General features: G+C 47.7%; 1 protein-coding gene across 1 annotated transcript in view; it reads right to left on the minus strand.

Annotated features, from left to right (window-relative positions):
• Positions 1 to 14,823, minus strand: part of Dgcr2 (DiGeorge syndrome critical region gene 2) — an 81,214-nt gene that overhangs the window by 27,781 nt on the left and 38,610 nt on the right. The window contains exons 3-6 of the mRNA XM_052740074.1: positions 11,153 to 11,278; positions 8,119 to 8,329; positions 5,875 to 5,951; positions 5,366 to 5,542 (exon numbers count right to left, since the gene is read on the minus strand). Coding sequence (XP_052596034.1) covers positions 5,366 to 5,542; positions 5,875 to 5,951; positions 8,119 to 8,329; positions 11,153 to 11,278 — 591 coding nt within the window. The remainder of the gene's footprint in view (positions 1 to 5,365; positions 5,543 to 5,874; positions 5,952 to 8,118; positions 8,330 to 11,152; positions 11,279 to 14,823) is intronic.

The raw sequence follows: 14,823 nt of genomic DNA on the forward strand, positions 1-14,823 counted from the left end.
GACTGGAGAAAATGAGCTATAAAAGGACAGGACGTTATCGGAGCCACTATAAGACTAGAACAGTGGACTGTTGATGGCATTACTGTCAGACGAAATGTTCTGAAGCTGAGAATAGACTATGTTTTATACAAGAGTGTGTATTTGTTCTTAGTAAAGACACTATTTCTCTGAGTCCATAGCATCTCTGATTGTGGACAGATGTTGAATTGGTAAGATAAACACAGGTGTGTCCTTGCAATTTTTCCCTAAGTTTGAAATTATATCTAATAAGTTACCCAAGGTTACCCCTGCTTTCCCCTCCCATTGCAGATGGTCCTTTAAGGTCTTGTCTATCAGACACTCAAAAGACAAGGCTATCTTCAACACGTACAGATTTAAAGAACTGTATGAGACTGCTTCCCTGTACACTGTACACATGAATATAAATGCTGACACAGAGCGAGCCGGTCTGCCTGCCTGCCTGGGTAGTGGGAGTGGCAGCTGCTGACTCGGCCTGCTGCCTGCCCTCCTGCTGGTGATTCAGCTTCCCAGGTCCCCACCCAGAGGGCGGCCTGGCTATAGATGGTCACAGAGCTCCCAAGCTGTGGCCTCAACCAGCACAGCAGATGGTGGCAGCAGGCCCAGGACACATACCAGGGAGAGCTGGGAACAGCCACAATCTAGTCTCTTCTGTGTTGCTCCTGAGGAGGCAGCAAGAGTTGGTGATCAAAACTCAAAGGAGGGTGGTGATGAAGTGATTTAAAAAACCTACATGCAATGAAGTGGCCATTCTGCCATGTTACAGCTCAAGGTTCCGGTCTGATGGAGAGGGGTGTGTGATCCTTAAACACTCAGGCAGAACTGAAGACCGTTTCTTTGTTTGTTAAAGCTCCTCTGATGACTCCAGGAAAAAGGATATACTGCTGAACTAACAGCTGAGTCCCTTCATGTTCTCCAAGCTTACAGGGATGTTCTTATTTTAGCTGCACTCTAGATCTCAAGACAAGAACAAGAACGGCCTTGGATGGGAACTGTACTAGTAGAGTGCGGAGAAGGAGCCATCCACATCATTCCAGAGAAGCACATTCTAACCACAGGACAAGATTCCATATTCTATTCAACAACTACTGAGTGACGGAGAAGTAGGAGCCCTGTGGAAAACTGCACGCCAAGGCAGTCAAAAAGTCTCCACCTACTGCCCAGACCTGGTGAAAGAATTGAACTAGTGTGATGCACACTGGAGTCAACCTTATTTAGAAGAAGAAGAAGGGAAAAAAAAAAAAAAAAAAAGAGCCGGGCGGTGGTGGCGCACGCCTTTAATCCCAGCACTTGGGAGGCAGAGGCAGGTGGATCTCTGTGAGTTCGAGGCCAGCCTGGTCTACAGAGTGAGTTCCAGGACAGGCTCCAAAGCTACACAGAGAAACCCTGTCTCAAAAAACAAACAAACAAACACACACACCCCCAAAAAGAAAAGAAAATCTTGGGAAAGGCATCCATCCACCTTCTAAGCCTCATGACCTGTGTTCAATCTCTAGAAACCACACGGCAGAAGAAAACCAGCTCACTCCTGAGGGTTGTCCTCTGAGCTCCACATGTGTTCACACACAGACACATGTTTAAAAAATAATAAAAAGAATCTTTCCACTAACATTCATTGAAAGAGATTCTTGGGACCTGAAACTTAAAAAAAAAAAAAAAAAAGTATCTTTATGTATACGTGTGTATGTCTATGTGTAGGTATGTTCGTGTGTGTGTGTGTGTGTGTGTGTGTGTGTGTGTGTGTGTGTGCGCCCATGGAAGTCAGAACAGGGTATTAGGTTCCCTGGAGCTGGAGTTACAGGTGGCTGTGAGTTATCCAACATGGCTACTGTAAACTGTACATGGTTCTTGATCACTGAGTCATGTCTCCAGCCCTGTGAAATCTTTTTTCATCCCGAGTTTTATTTTACACAGCCTATCTTGAATGTCATAGATGAAATAATTTAGACCTGCCCGCTGGGGTCAGATGTCTTCTCTATAAGACTATTGCCCTGAGCCATGTTCCGGGACTTTAATGTTGCCTGTATAGGGATTTGAAGGAACTGCAGATGCAACGCAGAGGTTGAGGGACTGAGCAGCAACAGCTTGGATCCGAAACAACTGATATGCAAGTTGTCACACACATGTAGTGCTGTGCAATCTGCTTGGTGGACTGATATAGGCTTCCACACTGGGGTTCTAACAACTATGTCACCCCACGAGGGGTTTACAATGAATATGGACCTAGATGTCCTCACAGCCTAGTGTCTGGAGTCATGTCACAGAATTGACTTCATAGTTATGAAGGTTAGAGAAACAGGAGACAATCTTTCTGATGAGCTGCTATGTCTGGATGGTTGCTGTTGACATTTTAAACCTGCCATGAAATAGTAAAAACAAATATGATTACACAGGAATGTTTAATGAGAACATCAACACTCTGATGTAGAAGAGAGACAAATGGTTATGTTTAACCTCAGACTGACTATTTGAATCTTATGTGCATCAAGTCAAGAGTGTGTTTTTGTTTTCTGTGTCCTGGTATTTTGTAGATTAGTGAATTGTCCAGGATTACGCTTGAGTTGGACACTGCTGAGCAGTACAGGGTTGGTCTATATTCCATACTTTTCATGTTTTGATGAAAAAAATAAATAAATAAAAAGGAAAAGACAAACTGTAGTAGAGAGATTAAAAAAGGGCCAAGGAAAGGAATTCAACAGACACACCTGGCCAGCAAGCACTGTCCATTTCAGTTATCTCCAGCTGTGCTTCCTTAGCTGCCCACCCCCCTCCCTAGCTGCCCCCCCCCAGCTGCTCCCCCAGCCCACCAAGGGTTTATTTTGCAAGTGCTTTAGGAGCTAAGAAGCTAGTCTCCTGGGTGTCTCTTGATTGTATGCACTGCTTCTTGCTTTAAAAAAAAGACTGGGGACTGGAGAGATGCTCAGAGGTTAAGAGCACTCGCTGCTCTTCCAGACGTCCTGAATTCAATTCCCAGCAACCACATAGTGACTCACAACCATCTATAGTGAGATCTGGTGCCCTCTTCTGGTGTGCAGGTGTACATGCAGGCAGAACACTGTATACTGTAATAAATAAATAAATCTTTAAAAAAGCAGAGGGGGGGCGGGGGCACGCGGGCGGCTGGAAAGATGGCTCAGTGGTTAAGAGCACTGATTGTTCTTCAGAGGACCAGGGTTCAATCCCAGCACCCACATGGCAGCTGACAACTGTCTGTAACTCCAGCTCTGGGGGACCTGACACCTTCACACCAATGCACATAAAATAAAGTGAAATAAATTATTAAAAAAAAAGAAGAAAATACTGTTGGACTAGCACTATAATGCAATTTCTTTTTAAAAACAAACAACTTGGTTGGCCCAAAATCAATATAATTAAAATCTAACACCTTTCTTAATGAAGTCAAAATGTTTATTTATTTATTTTTGAGACAGGGTCTCACTACATAGGCAAAATGTTTGCTGATTTACTTATTGATTGATTGATTGACTGATTGATTTTTGAGGCAGGGTCTCACTATGTAGCCCTGGTTGGTCTAGAACTCAAGAGACCCACCTGCCTCTGCTTCCCAGCACTGGGATTAACGTGGTGGTACCGCAGGTCCAGCAGAAGGTGAGTTTTTCACCTGCTTTACACAAACCTTGTTAACTTTACTATGTTGAGTACTTTTCATTTTGATAACTGGATCTTTGATTGCCATTGTATCTGAAACACTTTTACAATTTTAAACTACTTTTATCTCCTTGTGTAGGCGTGTGGTCGGTGCGTATGTGCCATGGTGCACGTGTGCAGGTCAAAGGACAACTTGGAGAGGTTCTCTCTTCACACCAGCCAGGTCCTGGGCACTGAACTCAATGTCAGGCTCAGAAATAAGTACCTTTACCTGCTGAGCCATCTCACAGGCCTTTGGGATATTTTTGAGCTCCAACCACCCATACTGTGGAAAGCTAATTTTCTTTACATTTTATATCTGAATTATGAAGAAAAAGTTGCAACAATAAATTTAAAATTGAATTACATTTAAAAAACAGAAATATGAGCCAAGGAAAGTACAGAAAAGGAGTGAACCTAAGTATTAGCAAATGAAATTCAGCAATGTAAGACACACAAACCCCACAAGGGTGGTTAAACATCCAATACAACAGAGAGTGCCTGAGGTCCCAGCTACTCAGGAGGCTGAAGACAGTTACTTCAGGATCAGCACGGGCAACACGGTAAAAACCTACATCAAGCAGAGCCAGGCGGATCTCTGTGAGTTCGAGGCCAGCCTGGGCTACCAAGTGAGTTCCAGGACAGGCGCAAAGCTACACAGAGAAACCCTGTCTCGAAAAACCAAAAAAAAAAAAAAAAAAAAACCTACATCAAAAAAGGTCTAACATAAAATGAACAAAGTGATTAAGATTAAAGAAGAAAATCCTATTAACTCTGAAAATCAGAAAAAACCCTCTAGTAAAACTCAGTATTTTTTTTATGGCATGAATGTTCCTGGAAAAGGAGGAACTGAAACACACTTCCTTTACTCCCAAGGACAGTTTTAAAATTCTGTCGAAAGCATTAAGCTTGATGCTGATACACTAAATGCATGCTCCGTTTTCCTAATCAACGCCATACTGGAGACTTCAGCAAGACCTCAAGCAATCTAGGTGAAGGCTTCAAAGTTACAAAACTGTCCATAGAGATATCTAAGAAGATCCCACACTAAAAGAACTAATAAGAAAAATGAAAAACACTAAAATCGGTGTAGAAGAGAGAAAGGCCCAGAAGAGCAACAGCCAGAGACGAACCCAGGCCAGCCCGAGGCCCAGGCTAACTTGTTGTTCCCTGGCAGCACGGTGCTGACACAGACCGACAGACAGCAGGGGTGAGAACGGAGAAAGGGTAGTTCCCAAGGTCAGAGCTGAGAGCACTCCTCACTCCAACCACTGCTTCAGTGACCGTCAGAAGTTGTCAAGACAGTCTTCCTCCCCACCCTTCCCAGAGCATCTTCGCTCGGTGTGTCTACACTGCAAGTGATGTAAAATTTGGGTGGATGTGTTAGCAGAGGGCTGGGAGACTCCTGACCCCACATCCTAGGGAAGAGAATTCACACCTCAGACAGAGCCAAGAGGACATCCAGCTGAAAAGCTACCAAGGCCCTCGACGCTGCAGAGCCGCCACAGGGCTGGCACAGCCTGAGCTCACTGCTCTCACCCAGTCTCTGAAGAACACTGAAGCCAGGAAAGCAGGAAGTGTGGTCAGGGGGTCAAGCACACCTCCGGCTGCCCAGGCCACAGAGCCACAGGCCAGCTGGATGGAGGCCTGCCGAGCACCCTGAGGTCAGAGCCCCCGGAGGCTGGCAGACGGGACTCACTTCTTTTACACAGGAACGAGGACTTCTCGGAGCAGCTCTCGGCATGCCAGCTGTGGAGGTCATGGTGCCTCAGTGTAGGGAAGTGGAAGCACTGGAGCTGAGCACAGAACACACGGTCGCTCTCGGACAAGGCGGAGGCAAAGATGGGGTCTGGAGGCAGGAACACTTCCGAGGAGCCTGTGGAGGAGAATGGACGTGAGAATAAACACGTCCAACCATCAGCAGATCGTCACATACAGTCCTCAAGCTGGCGTCAACTGGACACCAACCATAGGCCTGGAGGACTGCCAAGAGCTAAAGGCTGCTGCAGCTCTAGAGAAGGCCCCTAAACTCACAGGGCCTGGCTCAGGTGCCCTCTCTGCAACCACTCCCCATTTCCATGTGCCTTGTCCCCTGGGGCCCTGCAAATCAAGTCAACACTGGGTGGAAGGAAGAGGGAAGGGAGACTCCAGCAATATCATCTGAGTCCAGACGATTCCATTTCACACTTAACAAACAAGAATACTTACTTTTGAACGCTACCTCCCAGCGACCTTCTAAGGAATGGTTCTGCCCAGTGATGACATACTGATAACCAACCCACAGCCTGCAGGACAGAGAGAGAAACCTCAGTACCGATGACTACCTATGCATACATGTATATATTTAGGAGAAATGAGAACATTTATCCTTTTTTTCCGTCCCAAAAGCTCAAGTTTGCAAGGCAAGCACTCTACTCCTGCACCACTGACTACTCCTTTATTTTGGGATAGACTAGCACCGAGTTCAGCCTCCTAAGCAGCTGCAATTACGGCCTGAGTCACACCACCCAGTGTCTCATCCACGTGTGCGGGGAAGTTCTCCACCACTGAGTCACACCTTCAGTGTCTCATCCACGTGTGCAGGGAAGTTCTCCACCACTGAGTCACACCTTCAGTGTCTCATCCACGTGTGCAGGGAAGTTCTCCACCACTGAGTCACACCTCCAGTCCTGTGTATGTGTTTTCATGGTTATACTGACCTCTAAAATGAGTTTGTTGTGGAATATTCCTTTATACTGTGTGAAGATGTGTCACTGTGATTGGTTTAATAAAGAGCTGAATGGCCAATAGCTAGGCAGGAGGTCTAGCAGGGACTTCTGAGGACAGAGAGCGCTGGGAAGAGGAAAGGAGGGGTCGCCAGAGGAACAGACATGTAGGAGAGGTAAAAGCCACGAGTCACATGGCAACATGTAGATGAATAGAAATGGGTTAATTTTACTTAGAGCTAGTTGGACAAGCCTAATGTATAGGCTGAGCTTTCATAATTAATAATAAGTCTCTGTGTCATTTTTTTATGAGCTGGCAGCCCAAAGAGAAATCCATTTACCTGAGTCATTAAAGTTTTTCTCTCAATTTTAATAAAATCCATTTTCTAAACAAATTCACAGGTCAGAGAGTTTTATATCTGGTATCCGTGCCAAGCCTGTTCTTTTTAGCTAATTCTAGAAAACTTTACATTCAAAGCCAGGATGACCGCGGATGTAATGTCATAGAAACACAATTCTGCGTATGGTAAAATCACAGCACAGGGAACTCTAAAGAAACAAAGCCCTGTGAACATACCCTGCCACCTTTACTGCTTTCTGCTCAGCCAGCCTGTTTCAAGCCTGCAGCATGTCCCCAATCTGTGCCACCAAACAAAGGCACCTGCACATGGACTGAATGCTCCAAGTACCTGACAATTCTGTGCCTGCTTATGCTGCCTTAGCTCTCCAGTTCCAGTCCTAGAGATGCCTGCCTGCTGATCTGGTACCACTCAAAGTACCAAGCTGCTCCAGCCATACTGAGAACAACAACTGCTGTGAGCAGTGTGGGCTGTGCACACATCGGCCACCATGGAAGACAGGGGTTCCCCAGCAAGGCCCTTGCCCTTCCAGGCATTTCCTCGTGAGCAGAAGAGTTATTTCTCTAACACTGCAGCTGCAGACAAGAAACAGCGTGGTGTTCCGGCTTGCTATACTGACAGAGCTAGTTTATCTTGAAGTGGCCCTCTGGCCACTTGCCTTAGGTCATCACACTCTCCAGTTGAATGGCAGCTGTGCCATTGTTAGGAGGCAGCAGGTGACTGGCAGTAAACACTGGCCATCCTCTGTCCTTCCTTCTAGAGCAGAGGCTGCCATTTCCAACTTCTACCCTACAGCATGGACAGGGCACATGATGTGGCTTCTGGAGGTGTCACACTGTGAAGTTGGGCACATTCCTGGTCCCTAAACAAAAGCCCCACAAATACTGAGCCTTTAAGTTGGCTGCTACTTTTCTGCTTCCTCTAGATGAGTTCATCTTCTGGAGTTCAGGACCAGGTTCTGGGCAGACTGCCTGAGCTAGGCCTGGCACATGCCCCGGAGCCCATCAAGGGTCACATGTGCAAGCACTTGGAAGCCTAAGGTGTCTGGGAAAGACTGAGCAGGGGCATAGGCAGTACCCAGGAGAGCTGACAGGCTCACCTTATCATCTGCACTCCCACCCACCTGCATACCCTTCTTATCCCTTGGGATTCAGGCTAGCATGCCCTGGCCACAATCACCAAGTGCAGCTGTATCCACAGAGGGAACCAGTGAAAAGGGCTGCTCCATGGTCCCAAAAAGCAGCAGCAGGCCCTGCACTCCTTGTTCCTTCAAAAGCCCCCAATTTCATCTTAATGCCAAACCAAGCCCCTGGATCTCTACCTGCTTCTACTGATGGGGCTGCGGGTGAGTGCTCAGCAGCGAACAGACTCTGAACCCTGGGACTCACTTGCGCTGGTCTTTCCAGCCAAAGCTCCGCTCTGGCTGGTCCCATTCCTGGGCCAGGACGAAGCGCAGCTCCTGGTCAGTGGAGAAAGTGGCGAGTGAACCGTTCACGCGCTGGCAGGTCTGCGCGGCATCCCAGTAGTTCTCTCCACTGAGGTAGACCCGGTAGCAGCTGGCCGTGCCTTCATAGTGGTGCCACCCGGTTGGGCACTTCCCTAGGAAGCATGAAGAACGGAGGGGGGTTGTCCCCACATCAGGATCGCCGCGACTTCAAAAGTCAAGTGACATGTGCCGCATCAACCACAGACGCACCTCAGAGAGCTCGAGCTGGAGAGGTTAATAGGTCCAGAGCACAGTCCCCAAACAGCAGTGGCTGGGTCTGTTTACCAGAGACCACCCTTAATCCACTCCCAAAGGTTGACCACCCCGGGCAAGGGCACCTAGTCAATTCACACAGCCGGTATCAGCTCAAGGATCCCCATCCCGACAGTCAGGAAATCTGCTTGCTTCTCCTCCATTTTCTTCATCTCTCTGCCTCTCCTAGGGGGATGGGGGGAGGCGCACGCGAGCCAAGTGCACGTGCCTTGGCAGTTGGATCCCCAGTAAATCTTTCTACCACAGAGCGGTCTAGGTCGGCAGTTCCCCTGTGGTTTCACTTACAGCGATGAGCTCCCAGCTGAGATCACACTGGCTCAGAGACTCAAGTTCTTCTAAGAAGCACAACCTACAGTGTATCTGTACTCAGGGTCCTAAGTAACAGCAACAGGTGCTGAGAGGATTTCTCTAACAGAGTTCATTCTCTGGTTAACAACGCAGAATCATTACTCAGTCTCAGTGAGGCCCGGGGAGTAAGCAAATTACCAGGACTGGCTGTCCTGGCCTCTGCTGCCAGCAAGCCAAGCCACTGCTTCCTCTTTTCTGTTCACACAGGGGGTTCAGTAGGGTGCCTGCCAATTAGCATCCCCTCAAACAGTTCCATAAATCTAATTTCAGAGGGTCTAAACCTGCCCCTCACGGGTGAGAGAAACGAGGCACAGCTTTGCCACAGCTGTTGAGGCTGAGGACATCTCCAGCATCTTTTCATTCTGCTGGATGGTTCCTGTGCCCTCAGGCAGGGGTTTACCCCTTAGTGAAGACAGTATCAGTGGTGTGCTCCACAGATCGAGAGCATTCAAATGTTGGGAGTACTGTGATGCTATTCTTGGTTGTCTACTTGACTACATCTGAAATTAACTAACACCTAAGTGGCTGGGTATACCTGTGAGGTTTTTTTTTGGTTTTTTTTGTAATTAAATAATTTGAGGTGGGAAGATCCACCTTTAATCCACTCTCTGCCTGCTTGCCCTAGCTCTTGCTGTCAAGTCCATTCCTTCACTGGCATTACAGCCTACTTCTTTGGGTTTTGGGTATATAGAGCTGGGACATCCAGCCTCATGGACTGAACAACTACTGGATTCTCAGACCTTCTGTTGGTAGACAGCCACTGCTGGACTAGTTGGACCACGGCCTGTCAGCCATTCTCGTAAGTCCCCTTTCCTCTCTCTCTAGACTGATTCTATCAGTTCTGTTCATCTAGAGAACACTCACTATTAGAAGTCCCGTTCCCTTGTGCCCCCACCCCACCCCAGACAGGGTTTCACTATGCAGCTCTGGTGGCCTTGAATTCATGGAGATCTGCCTGCCTCTAACTTCCAAGTATACCTGGTGAGGTTATTTAAACATACCATAGAACTGGTAAAACTTATTAGGGAGTGTACTCGTGTCTTCATTTTCATCCTGTGTGTGCGGGTTGCTTACATGTGTCTGGGCACCATGTGCATTCAGTGCCTGCATCCCCTGGGAGTAGAGTTAGATTGTGAGCCACCATGTGAGTACTGGTGATCAAACCCACGGCCCCTGGAACAGCCGGGACTCTTAACTGCTGAGCCATCTCACCAGCCGAATCCTCGTGTTTAGATGTAAAGTATGTGTGACTGACTGACTTATTAACGGAGACAAGGAAGAAAATGTTAAGCTGGACCACGGCTGAGGCATGTCCACAATGCTGTGTGCAAGGAGAGCAAGCTGGCTATGGATATCTGCTCACTGCTCAGGCCTAAGATAGCATAGCTGAGTGCACAGGGATGTGGAGCCTCCTGGAGGAGACAGTGTGGCTCACTTTACACAGGACATACTCCCTGAGGGTAAGGAGGAGACAGCGTTTATTTCAAGTTTCTTACACGAGCTCAGATGCCTGGTTACACATTTCCCATCTTACTCAGACCAAGAACTATGGCTCCATGCAAGGGTGGGAGCTGTGAGGTGTGCTACGAGCCTGGAAAACTGGCTGATTTTCCAGGGCTCCTCACTGCACTGACTGTGTTGGCTCACACAGTCACTGTAGCTTGGTGGCCAAGCCCTAGGACTGGTGACGGTTGGCACAGGAGGCAGGCAGAGGTTGAATCTGCAAAGTGCCTCTGAGTTACCTTCCATGGGCTATGGGCTAAGAGTTAACACAGGGGGCTGGAGAGATGGCTCAGAGGTTGAGAGCACTGGCTGCTCTTCCAGAGGTCCTGAGTTCAATTCCCAGCACCGACATGGTAATGAGATCTGGCGCCCTCTTCTGGCCTGCAGTCACACATGCAGACAGAAGCCTGTATACGTGATAAATAAATCTTAATACAGAAAAACAGACCTACGCCCCACAGCAAGCATATTAAGCACCAGTTCTTCTGCCCAAATCTAGCTGTTCTTACACATTAGAGGGTATCATCCCCTCAGCATGGCTGGTTAGGGTGCAGCATTTTAAACTGTGCTTTGCTTTCCTTCAGCCTTGCTATGCTCCTTCACAAGTTTAACGCCCCTGTTTACTAACCACGAACGGGGGAGACTGTTTCCACGCTGTAGCTACACACTCTCACATGCAGCCTCGGTCATGCTCCAACCTCTTCCAGGGCTGCTTTAGCAAACCTATCTCCTCAGCCTTGGCGAGGCTGCAAACTGAAGACGGGCTAACAAACATGTGGTGGGCACTGCCTTAGGGCAGGTCTGCAACTTACTGCTGAAGCGGACAGGCTGAGCCATGTTCACTATGTGGAACTGTGGGGGGTCACCTCCTCTGGTCCGCCCCTGCCGCAGGTCCAAGGTCTCCTTCCCATGATAAGGACGGGCCTCTCCAGTCACTTCTGAAAGCAAAAGGATGCCGTGAGCCCATTAGCAGCACTTTGTGGGTTGCCAGCACCGAGTCCAACGGCAGCTCAGGGCCGGAAAGGCCTGGTGGGACCAGGTGTGGCATCAGGAGTCACATTCTGATTTTCTTTAGATGTTCACACCCGATAGAACAAGCGTGTTCCTGGGGAAGCATACCTTTTACTTCAGTGCTGTATGGACTCGTGTCCTTCGGCAAGCACTCCGAGCTCAGCCAAGAGCCACGCACTCCTGCTTTACAAAGGTCAGCAGTACCAGCTCTACAGGAATGCCTGGGGAGGGAGCTCTTCCTAAGGCCCGGGTTGCCCTCTACAGCCCCACAGGCCTGGGGACATTCTGTTAGTGTGCAAGGGAAACCCACCGCATACAGTCTTCCACGACACTGTCACTGGCCTGTGTCAACTGTCTGTCCACTTGTCTGCAGGTCTCCTGAGGCTGTTAAGTTACCAGGCTAGTGCCTCAGCATAGAAAACACCTGGCATAGGAAATGGTGTGCAACAGGTCTCCATGCATGGCTGAGTGTGGACAGGAGGCTGAAGATAGGAGGAACATTCTAGTTTCCCGTGGAATGAGCTAACAACTTGCAGGTCACCCCTCCCACACAGGTCTTTGGGGGTCATTCAAGCTCTTATCAGAGACATTTTCCTACCACCTCACGCAGAGTGGACTGAAAGAAGTGAGGTGACTGACCCAAGGTCACTGAGCAGGAGACAGCCAGAGCTACCATGCCTCCGGGCCACCACCTGGCACCCCCTTTGCGTGAGGACAAGGTGAAGGCAAACAGTGCTGCACCTGGTATGCACGGCTGCTCCCAGGCTAGCTTGAGACTGAAGCCGTGACAAGGACTGGCCGCCCTACACACTTCCTGGACTCCAGTCAGCTCACTTGACTGACGTTTCTCTAGACACCCGACTCTGTAATATCCTAGGCTCTAAGCTTATTCTTACCTAACAGGATTCTCTCATCTCATTATGAAACAATATTTAATGTGAAATATTGAAAGTGTTTAAGTTTGAAAGTTAAACTGTTCTAGTTTTTCCTATACAAATCCTTAAAGTGCCAGGATCAGGTCAGTGGCAGCATACCCAGTGTGCACGGGGTCCTGAGTGCTACTTTCACACAGACGAGAAAGAGGGAAAGGGAGGAGAAAGATGGAGATGGCAGAGCTGAGAAGGGGACAGGGTGTCTAGTACTTTTCTATTGCTGTCATAGGTTGTTTTTAATAAGTTTCTATCATTCTATCTTATCAATAAAGACTCGGGAGCCAGATGTTGGGGTGAAAACCTGCTAGAGACAAAGAAAGCACCCAGCTGCTTCCTCCTCTGCCACTGTCCCAGAAAAAGAGCTTTCTCTTCTTGTTTGGAGGAGTCTCAAATACTCCTCCAATGGGATGTCCCTCATTCTACTTCCTGTGCGTCTCTCTCCTGATTTCCTCTTCCTTTCTATGGTTATTTCCTGTCAACTGGTTGCTTGCTCCACTTCTTGACCTACGGTTGATTTTATTTAATCCTGTTTACAATATTCAAGCAGAAAGCTCTTGGATTAAAGGTGTGTGCTAGGGTTGAGCCATACCAAAGCTAGAAGCAGGTTTTTCCAGTAAATAATGCAATCTCGGAGTTCACAGTGTGATCAAATATCCTGCAACAGTGATTAAGACACCATGACCAAGACAACTTAAAGAAGAAAGCATTTAATCTAGGTTCATAGTTTCAGAGTCGGAGTTCACGATCATCCTAAGTGGGGAGCATGGCAGCAGGCAGGCATGACATTGGAGCAGTATTTTTTTTTTTTTAAGATTTACTTATCTATTATGTATACAGTACTCTGCCTGCATGCCAGAAGAGGGCACCAGATCTCAATACAGATGGCTGTGAGGCACCATATGGTGCCGGGAACTGAACTCAGAACCTTTGGAAGAGCAGCGAGTATTCTAAACCTCTGAGCTCTCTCTCCAGTCTGAGAGCTCATACTTTAGATGAGATACAAGTCAGAAACAAAGATAAAAAGCTCACTGGAAATGGGTTTAGCTTCTGAAACCTCAAAGCCTGCCCCCAGTGACACACCTCCTCCTATAAGATCACACCTAATTCTTCCCAAACAGTCTCACCAACTGGGGACCAAGTATTCAAATGCCTGAAACTTATGAGGGACATTGCATTCAAACCACAATAGAGGGGGAGATGGAGAGGAGGAGGAAGGAGAGCAGAGGGGAGAGAGGGAAAGGAGAAAAGAGGGGGTCATCCTGTCATGGCTTTGCTGGCAGCTAGTCCCCAGATGACAGTCTGACTGTGCGGTCAGACTCTGGCAGCTCGACCACCTGTGTTGACCTGCAGCATTTCCTCTGTAGAGGTGCCTCTACTGTACAGGTTTGAAGTCGTGAACCCAGGAGCAGCAAGGAGACAACTCTGAACTTGGACCTTGTAGGACTGTGTTTGTGCAGTCATTTTCTATTGGGCTTTATATTACACATGTGAGCACAAACTAGAAAACAAGTTTTCGTTGACATTTTAAAAACATCACAACCTCAAAATGCTGGTAGACCAGAGACCGATAACGGTCCCTGGTGTGCTCTCCAGCAAGTCTCAGAAAGACAGTCTGAGTTTGGCTGGGCCACAGCAGAGTCAGTTTAAAGAACCCGGCACAGGGTAACAGCAGCAGCATCAGGAGTTCTGTATTTTCTGGCTTTGGGGTTTTAGTAAGCAAATATTACTTAACTTGCTGATGCCGACTATGATTCCAGGTTCATGTTGGTGTGTCCTGTCGTGGAATATTAGTTTGGGATTGTTACATTTGCTTATACTGTGGAACATTTGTTTAATGATGCAAAGATGTATTGCAGTCTTTTTTTTTTTTTTGAGTTTTTCAAGACAGGGTTTCTCCATGTAGTTTTGGTGCCTGTCCTGGATCTCGCTCTGTAGACCAGGCTGGCCTTGAACTCGGAGATCCACCTGGCTCTGCCTCCCAAATGCTGGGATTGAAGGCGTGCACCATCACTACCCGACTATGTATTGCAGTCTTTTATGTTGCATTTGATTAACTCTGTGACACTTTGTTATACTGCCTATCTAAAACACCCGATTGGTCTAATAAAGAGCTGAATGGCCAATAGCAAGGCAGGAGAAAGGATAGGAGGGGATGGCAGGCAGAGAGAATAAATAGAAGGAGAAAAAGAGGGGAAGCAAGAAAGATCAAGGAGTGAGAAAAGAAGGGACCAGCCACCCAGCCACCCACAGAATAAGAAGGAAAGAAAAGATATACAGAAATAGAGAAAGGTAAAAGCCCAGAGGTAGACAGATAATTTAAGAAAAGCTAGCAAGAACAGGCCAAGCTAAGGGTGGGCATTTATAAGAATAAATCTCTGTGTGTGTGATTTATTTGGGAGCTGTGTGGTGGCCCCCTAAAAGAGCAAAGAACCAAAAGAGTAAAACAAAACAAAACAAAACAACAACAACAACAGTGCCCCGCCAGCTTGGACAGCTCACTTGGACCCTAATGCTCTCCTGCACATGTCTGCTAGTTCAGT

This window comes from Peromyscus californicus, unplaced genomic scaffold (genome assembly GCF_007827085.1).
Source record: "Peromyscus californicus insignis strain IS unplaced genomic scaffold, ASM782708v3 Scaffold_16__1_contigs__length_79575227, whole genome shotgun sequence".
Classification (NCBI taxonomy): Eukaryota; Metazoa; Chordata; class Mammalia; order Rodentia; family Cricetidae; genus Peromyscus; species Peromyscus californicus.